General features: G+C 67.0%; 1 protein-coding gene across 1 annotated transcript in view; it reads left to right on the top strand.

Moving 5' to 3' along the window:
- Positions 1 to 711: 711 nt before the first annotated feature.
- ZNF638 (zinc finger protein 638) overlaps positions 712 to 8,355 on the top strand; it is a 51,625-nt gene continuing 43,981 nt past the window's right edge. The window contains 1 exon segment of the mRNA XM_035324190.1: positions 712 to 840. Coding sequence (XP_035180081.1) covers positions 746 to 840 — 95 coding nt within the window. The 5' untranslated portion in view covers positions 712 to 745.

Raw genomic sequence — 8,355 nt, 5'->3', positions numbered from 1 at the left:
CCGCCGCCGTCCGCCGCCGCCACCGTGCCTCCCCCGCCCCGCCCCGCCGCGCGCTCATTGGCCCGCCCCCACGCCGCCCGGCCAATGAGATTAAGGCGAGGGGGCGGTGCTTAGGGAGAGAGGGGCGGAGTCAAGGCTCCGCTCGATGCGATTGGTCAGAGGGGCGCCGAAGGGGCGGGGCGACGGAGGCACTCCGGCTCGCCGCGCCAGCCGCCCCGCCTCCCGCCTGTGCCGCCGCGCGATTGGGCGCGCGCATTCGCGTCCTGGCCTATGGGGAGGAGAGGCGGCCAAGCGCTGCAGCTGATTGGCCGAGCGCGCGGCGCCCGATTGGCTGCCTGCACGCGCGCCCCACGTGGGGCCGCGGAGGAAAGAGGGGCGATGTAAATAACAACCCGCGGCCCTGATTGGCGGGCGGCGGCGCCCAATGGCAGGAGCCGTTACAAATCCCCCCCCCGCGGGGCGGAGTTGTCAGCGAGACGCCGATTGGCGGCGGGCGGGTAAACGCGGCGGGGCGGGGGCTGCCGGTGGCGGCGGCTGTCACGTGGCGGGCGCGTGGCACCGGGGCTGCCCCCCCCCCCCCGGGGTGACCCCCGTGGGGGGGGAGGGTGCCCTTCTCCGGTACCCCCCCGGTGCCCCCGGTGCCCCCCGGTAACCCCCTCCCATAGTGCCCCCCCACCCGTCCCCAAGGCGGAGCCAAGCCCCTCTCGGCGGCGCCGCCCGCGGGCCCCCGTTGCTCCCCACCGAGATGCCGGCGGCGGGCGGCGGAGGCTCCGCGCCCCGGCACCGGGGGCCTGGGATCCCCCCGGTTCCCCCCCCGGTACCCCTCGACCCGTTCCGGCGGTGAGTGGGAGGGGACCGGAACGACCCCGGGGCGAGGGGGGGGCGGAATTCCAGCCCTGCTGCACGTTCCCTAGGGGGTCCCTGGGGTTTACCGGGAGGTCCCGGGGGTTTACCGGGGGGGCACCGGGGAATGGGGTTAATCGGGGGGGGGCACCGGGGGATGGGGTTTACCGGGGAGGTGTTCCCCGTGGGGACGGACTCACCCCCCCGGGGGGCTCACAGCACCGGCACTGGACCCTCAGCCCCGTGCTGTGCCTGCCCCTGGTATCGCGCCCCGGTGCCCGGTATTATACTGGGGGGGGCGCGCACCGGGCAACGAGGTTTACCGGGAGGGGGGGGGCAGGGAGTGGGGGGACCCCCGTGGGGTCGGGTTCATCCCCGTGGGGGGCTCATAGCACCGGGCCCCCAGCCCCGTGCTGTACCGGCCCCCGGTATCATCCCCCGGTGCCTGGTGGGGGTCCCGGGGGGGGTGAGGTGCCAGCCCCCCACCGCTGCCACCCCCCCGAGGTGTCACCGGGGGCACCGGGCTCAGTCCCGGGGTTCCCGAGGGCTCCTTGTATGGCCGGGCGGCCGCTGCGGGACGGTAAAAATAACCGCGGGGCCCCAACCGGGGCGCTGACACCGGGGGGTCCGCGGGTACCGGGTGTCCCCCCCCCCCCCGTGTCCCACCATTGGGGCTCTGCTGCCGTGGGATCCCCCACCTTCTCCCCGCAGCCCCACCGGTACCGGCGTGACCCCCGGGGGGACGGAGGGGCCCGTCCCTGTCCCACGGGGTTACCGGCAGCACCCCAAGGTCAGTGAAGGCCGGCGGGGCCTGGCCGAGGCCAGGGAATGTCACCAATGCACCGGGGACACGGGGACACGGGGACGGCTCGCCCCGGCTGCAGCCGCAGGAATTTTAAATATGGCCCGCGGGGACGGCACGGGGACACCGGGGGCCCCGTCCCGTGGGGGCGGCAGCCGGCAGCCCCCCGTGCCCCGTCCCCTGCCCGCCACCTCCTCCTGGTTCCCACTTGGGGCCACCGGGTTGGGGGTTGGGTGCGCCTCGCTCCTCCCCGTCCCGTTGGTGTTTTGGGGTGGATTTGCACCAGTTCGGGGTCTGCCTGCGTCCCCTTTTCGGCTGGGACCGTGCTGGATGCGGAGCAGGTCCTGAGCCACTTGTTGGCCCCGAATGTCCCTTCTCCTCCCAAACCGCCCCCCTGCACCGCTCCTGTCTGCGCCGAGCAGGATCCGGCCCTCAGCCCCGGCCGCTTTGCTCCCGGGGGGGGCACCGGGCTATGGAGGGCAGCGCAGCGGGTGTTCGGGGTCACTGGGAGGAAATTTGGCCGTCACTTGGAGCCGCTGCCCGGGCGATAATCCCGGCGCCCGGCTCCGCAGCAGCGTGGCCGCCGTCCAAGCCCTTCTGGGACGCGCACGAGCCGTTCTCCCCGGGATGAAGCGGTGCCGGCGGTGGCGCTCGGGGGCAGGACGCGGCACCCGAGGTGCTGGCGGCGTGTGGCTGCGCGGGCAGCACCAGCACTGCGGCTCCCAGTGCTCCCAGTGCTCCCAGCACCCGCCAGCCTCCCGCCGATGAGTTGATGCCGATGAATTGCTGCCGGGGGCAGCAGTGCCGGGGCCGTCCCGCGTCTCCTGCTGCAGCCACGGCCGTGCCCTGGGGTGCAGCGGGGGGGCAGAGAGCAGAGCCCGGGGCTGGCCCCGTGGTGCTCGGGGCAGGCGTTCGGCTGCTGCCGCCCGGTGCTGCTCGCACCCGGCTCGGGCTTTTATCTCCTCGCAACCCCGAGCATCTCAGTTTGTTCCCACCGCCTCATTCGCACGTGGCTTTGCGGGGCTGCTCCTGGGTGCCCCTTTTTCCAGGCAGCTCTGCCTGAGGCCGCAGGAAGGGTTCAGGATCCCTTGGCAGCCACCGGCACGTCGCCGTTTCCAAAAGCAGGCCTGACACGTTTCCTCTCGCCAAGAGGTTTTGAGGCTCGGTACCCAAAGCAAGAAGAACATCCCCAGCGGGAGCCAGGCAGCGGGTGCGCCAGGAGCAGATCGCAGCGGATCCACCTCAGTCCCACGGGTGATCCACCCCCGAGAGGCTGCGAGGCGCTGGCTCGGCCGTGCAGGATCCGGCCCGTCTGCGGCGCTCCCAGCTCAGAGGCACCATCTGCTGGGAAACCTCCCAGCCCCGAGCCGCAGCTGCTCCGGGGCCGAGCAGGGAGGAAGCGCATCTCCCCCAAAACAGGGTGGTTTTGCCCCAGAGATCGGGCCAGGAAGCTGCTGGGGCCGGGAGCAGCAGCAGCACCCGTACAGACCCGGGCTCCCACCCCGTGGAGCTCCCCTCCCCAGGCTCTCTCCTGCCGCTGATGTCGGCTTTTCTCGTTTGCTGGGCAGTTTTCAGGAGCGCTCCCAGGAGCTCCTTTGGGAGCGCTTTGGGTGGTTTTGCACAGACATGGGGTCACTCAGGAGGTTACTCAGCGTTACGCACCCCTCCCTGCTTGCAGGGGCAGCGTCTGAGACTTGGCCGTGGCCAGGACAGGGTCAGACTGTCTGAAACTCCCCCGACCCCGTCAGGCTTTTGCTCCCATCCCTTTGCCTCCTGCGCTTTGCATCTCCCCAGTTCTGCAGCGAGCGGAGCCCTGCGGGGCGCGGCGCCAGCACGGCAGGGCCCGGCAGGCGGCTCCGGGCCGTGTCAGCAGCCGAAACGTTTACATTCCCAAAGGTCCCGGCGCTTATTCAGTGTCACCCTCTTAATGATGCCTTTTAAGACCACGCTGCTGTAATTGCTGCTGGGTGCTGAGCAGAGGCTGTGGCAGCGTGCCTGGAGCCTGGCTGTGCACCCCCGGGGCTGGGCACCCGCTCCCCGCGCTCACCCCACGCAACCGGGCCCAGAAAACGTCGTTTTTTGTGTGATTTCCTCTCACCACACACCCTCGTGGTGCTTCACCCGCGCCTCCCCTCGCCCTGCGCCTCCCTGCAGAACCTCTGGGCCTCTCTCAGAGGAAAATCCCCTCCGGGAGGCCTCCAGGTGACGGAGGCAGAAGGAATTTGGCTCTTGGAGCTCGGCGCGTTGTGGCTCAGATTCAGTCTCTTATTTTTGGCCGTGATGTTTTACAGCTGTCGCGGCAGCACCGTCCACAGGAGCGGCTTTTTGTAAAGCTTTTGACCCAAACGGTTCTTTCCCAGCGAGGTGTTCCAGCCTCCCAGCAGGTGCTGGGCAGTGTCTGCCCTTGGGAGGCTCCTGAAACCACAGAGAACCCTGGCAGAGCCCAGTCCTCTCACGATAAAAGCTGAACGTCATTTTTAAATAGCCGACAACCAACTTTCCCCCCCGGAGGACCTTCCCAGCGAGGACCATCACGCTGGCCGGGGGATGGCAGAACAGACGCAGGCACGTGCCATGTAATTTAGCTGCAAATTTTGATTCTGAAGCTTAGGGAGCACGGCTTCCAGCTCCCCCCGGTGACGCTGTGTCCTTCCACGCCGTGCCGCGGTGGCAGCAAGGAACGCCGGCGGTCCGTGCACGTCACGGGCTGCAGGGCTGGATGGCTCCGGGCGCGCGGCGAAGGCCGGGAATATTTGAAGGCTGACCTTTAAAGGTTCCCAAGCCTGATGTGCTGGAGAAAAAACGATCAGGTTTGGAGACAGAGACCAGCGAGCCGTTTCTGCGTCAGCCCAGCTTCGTCAGAGGGCCAGGGGCCGCACGCGAGGCTCTTGGGGTGTCCCGAGCCCAGCGACGAGCCGGGCGGGTGGCTGCTGGCACCTGAACCGTGCTGACGCGGGCTCCGAGGGAGCAAAACCGGCGTGGGTTTGGGCAGGGCTGGCCCCGTGCCTGCTTTGTTTGGGTTGGGTGCGGTCACCGGCAGGCAGCAGCGGCGTTTCTGGGTGTCCCCGCGGCTGGGTTCGGTGCCTGGCGGGGTGTGTTGGGGACGTTAACGGGGCAGCTGCCGCAGGCAGCCTGCCCCCTCGGAGCTGCCCGCGCCCGGACCGAGGCAGGCTGCCCACGGTGACGGACCCTTTGGGGCTCTGCACGCAGCGCCAAAGCTACAGGTTAGTTTGTGGTTGGTTAATTGTGCTTGGTTAATTACATCAGGGGAACCGTGCTTGGTTAATTACGTTTGGGGACGCCAGTGTATTAGAGGCTCCAGCCTGCTCCCAACTACCAGGCATTAAGGCCGCTGCTGCAAAAGCCAGCACGCAGCCCAGGGAGCCTGGGTGAGTCGGAGCCTCAGGCTCCGTGCCCCAGTTTATTAGAAAAATAAGGGCAGGCGCTGGAGCCTCGTCACACCCCACGCAGGCGCCTCACGCCCGCCTGGCGCCGCCACCGCGCATTAAAATGGCGGCGGCCGCGTGCCGCTTATATAGGGAGGAGCGCTCCCGGCATGCCCTGCGGCGCCACCGGCGGGGTTCCCCCCCCCCCCCCACCAGCCACGCTTGGCACATGCGCACTGCTCCCCGGCTGCGGGAGCGCGGCCGCACATGCGCACTGCGGGCGCCGTGCCCTCACCGAGCGGCCGGCCCCTCCGCGGCGTCATGTGCGCTGTGCGCATGCGTGCCCGAAGTACCGGTCGTGCTCTGCGCCTGCGCAGAACCCTAACGGGCCGGGGGGGGGGCAGTGCGCAGGCGCAGTGCGCAGCGCCCGCCGCTTCCCGGCCCGCGGTGCGGCCCCGGTGCGGCCCAGCCCGGCCCGGTTCGGCTCGGCCCGGCCCGGGGCGGCGGGAGGAGGAGTGGGGAGGAGCAGGGAGCGGCGCGGAGCCGAGCCGAGCGGAGCGGCTGGGCTGCGGCCTGCCGGAGGTAGGCGCTCGGCCCCTGGCCGCCCCCGGGCTGAGGGGACGCACAAAATGGCGGCGGGGGGGGGGGGGGGGGGCGGGGCCGGTCAGGGCCTCCCGGGGCCTCCCGGGGCCTGCCCGTGGCGCCCCCAGGCGGGGGAGCAGCGCCCAGGGGTTCGTCTGCCTGCGGCCGGGGTCCCGGCACGGCGGCCCCGTTGAGGTACCGGGCTCGGAGGCGCAGCCCGGGCTTATTTACCTCACGGCGGGTACCGGGGGAAGGGCTCCGGGCGGCGTGCCGCTGCCCCTCACTGCTCCCGTCCCACGGGGCCCGGTGGGAGCTCAGGCCGTGAGCTGAGCCCCTACGGGCAGAGCTCTGACATAAACCCAGCTGAAGCGGGCTTTGGCTTCGGGGACGGGGCTGTGGTGTGAAAAGCGGCCCCTGAAGGAAGGAACGCGCCCGCTGGGTGACAGAAGGGGCCGCCTTTCAGCACCAGGCCCTCGGGGAGCCCGGACCGCAAGGTTCACGTCTCCTGGCACCGCCTGTCGAGGTGCTGGAGCCAGCTTCACCCCTCTTCTTGTGGGCGGGCTATGAAGGAGATGATAATTGCTTGGAATTGGTAGAAAGAGACGGAAAAACAACCAAATTCCTTCCATGCCGGACACCAGTGTAATCTGGTTCTTGGTGCTGGTGGGGGAACCTCCAGATGCTTGGGGATCGATCTGCTTCTAAAAGTTAGACACATGCTACTTAAGTGTATGCACCCAGGTACAGTTATCTAAACGCAGTGATGTAACCTTGTTAAATTTTTAATTTATTCTCCGGGGTCATTAAAAAAGCTATCTAAACAAGTCATTAAAATCTATTGTGCTTTAAACCAGTGCGGGCGATGGCTGTTTTCTTTTATATTTCTTTTCTATTATCCTTCGCTGGGCGTTTCAGATGCGAGGCCTCGGAGGTTGTGACTGCTGAAGAGGGTGGATGCAGGAGTGAGGTAATTATTTTCCCTGTTGAAGAGGCAATCCTCAGGGGCAACGAGCAGTTTGGTTGCTTTTTTTGTCCAGTTCTAAAAGAAAAATCTGCCGGAGCTAACAGAACAACGTGCAGTTCTGAAGGGCGGAGGACGTCAGGGACGAGGCTGCTCTCTCTCCCCTTCCAACCCGTACACCAGGCGATGTTTGGCCAGGGGTGGGGTTCCAAGCGGCTACGAACCCTGCAGCTCCCTGCTGTACGGCTGGATCTCTCTCCCCTTTCCCAGATACCTTCCCGTTGGTGTTGGGGCTGGGTTCTGGGGACCTAACGTACCCAGGAGAGCTGCGCGTTTCGGTATGAGCTGGGGAGAATGCTGGATCGTTTTCCCAGTGTCTCAGATGTAAAGGTAAATAAAATGCTTGCTTATTTCTTTGCCATCGAGTTAACTATTGCGTACGGGGAGGTTTTTCAAAAGCAGTTCCAGGCAGAAGCGTTCGTATTCGCTCTGTGTCCGGGGGTCTCCACGCCAGGCGTGCGGAGCTCCGTGTGGCTCACGGCTGGTGCACGTGTGTGTCGGCGTGCAGGCAGCAGCGCGCAGGATTTGTGGTGCTCCAGAGTCTGTTGTGGGAAGGAAAAAATTCCCGAAGGCCGGTAGTTTGCTGCTGCTAGCGTTCAGTGAAGGTGCTGGAATTACCCTTTTTGGCTTCTTTGAAGAATTCCTCGCTGAAAAGCCTGCCCAGGTTTGTTTATTGATTTTGTCTGTGTATAAGCTTGGTGCGTTGGACCTGAGGAAGGCTGGGACAGGATCTTTGGAAGGTTTCAGCGAGTTTGTGCGTGCTGCTGGCTCCGGCCGGGCTGCAGCTCGCCGTGGGCTGTGTTTTGGCTTCCCGTGGCCGTTGTTCGGAGCCCGGCCGTGCATGAGCCTGTGGGAGGTGACCAGTAAATGCCTTGGCTTTGCTGGTGCTTTTTTCCCCCTCTGTCCTTCAGCTCCTCACCTGCTTTTCTCTCCTGTCCCCCATCCTGCTGGGGTGGGTGCTCAGCCCACGCAGCGCAGTCCTGCTGGCTGGGGGGAAGCACCTCGTGCAGGCAGCTGCGCCTTCCCCTCCGCCCTGCCCGCGGACAGATCCTGCCAGCCTTCTTCCAGCCACCCCTCAGCCTCTCTGCCGTCCAGGTGTAGCCGAAGGGTTCGCCCCGGTGCTGAGCCCGGCCGTCATCTTGTTCCTAACGGTGCCAGCAGGGCCTCAGCCACGTCCCGCTGAGCGCAGCGGTCCAGCTTCAGATCCCGGTGGATCCTCTGCTCCCCAGCCAGCGCCGTGCCCCGAGGCGGCTGGCTGCCGGCTGGCACGGTGCGTGGGAGGCCTTGGGCAGGAGCCTGCAGAGGTTTTCACCTCCCTTGGCCTGGGAGGCGTCGCCAGAAGAGGCGTGGGATCCGCTGAGGTGGCAGAGCACCCGGCGGGGGGTGCCTTGTGTCTGCCACAAAGGGCATGGCTCCGACAGGACGCTCCCTAACAGCAGCGAGCTGCGATAGTGAGCAGCGTGGGGTCTGGCTGCGGCTGAGGTCGGGGTGCTCGGTGCAGCTGTGCTGTGCTCATGGGGAAGTGCTCGGTGGCCTCAGGGCTCTCCTCCCAGCTGGGGGTGGCCGGAGGCTGGGAGGGGACAGCCGGGACAGCCAACCCGGCGGGCTGAGGGCTGTAACGTACCACGAAACAGCTCAGCCATAAAACTGGGGCAGAGGAGCACGGAGCAGGGCTGGTTTGTGGCTTCCGAGGTCGTGTTGCTGCGGCGGGAGGTGAGTGG

Source organism: Oxyura jamaicensis, chromosome 4, assembly GCF_011077185.1.
Source record: "Oxyura jamaicensis isolate SHBP4307 breed ruddy duck chromosome 4, BPBGC_Ojam_1.0, whole genome shotgun sequence".
In the NCBI taxonomy this organism is placed as follows: Eukaryota; Metazoa; Chordata; class Aves; order Anseriformes; family Anatidae; genus Oxyura; species Oxyura jamaicensis.
Note: the sequence above shows the minus strand (reverse complement) of the source record. Positions and strands in the feature narration are given on the sequence as shown.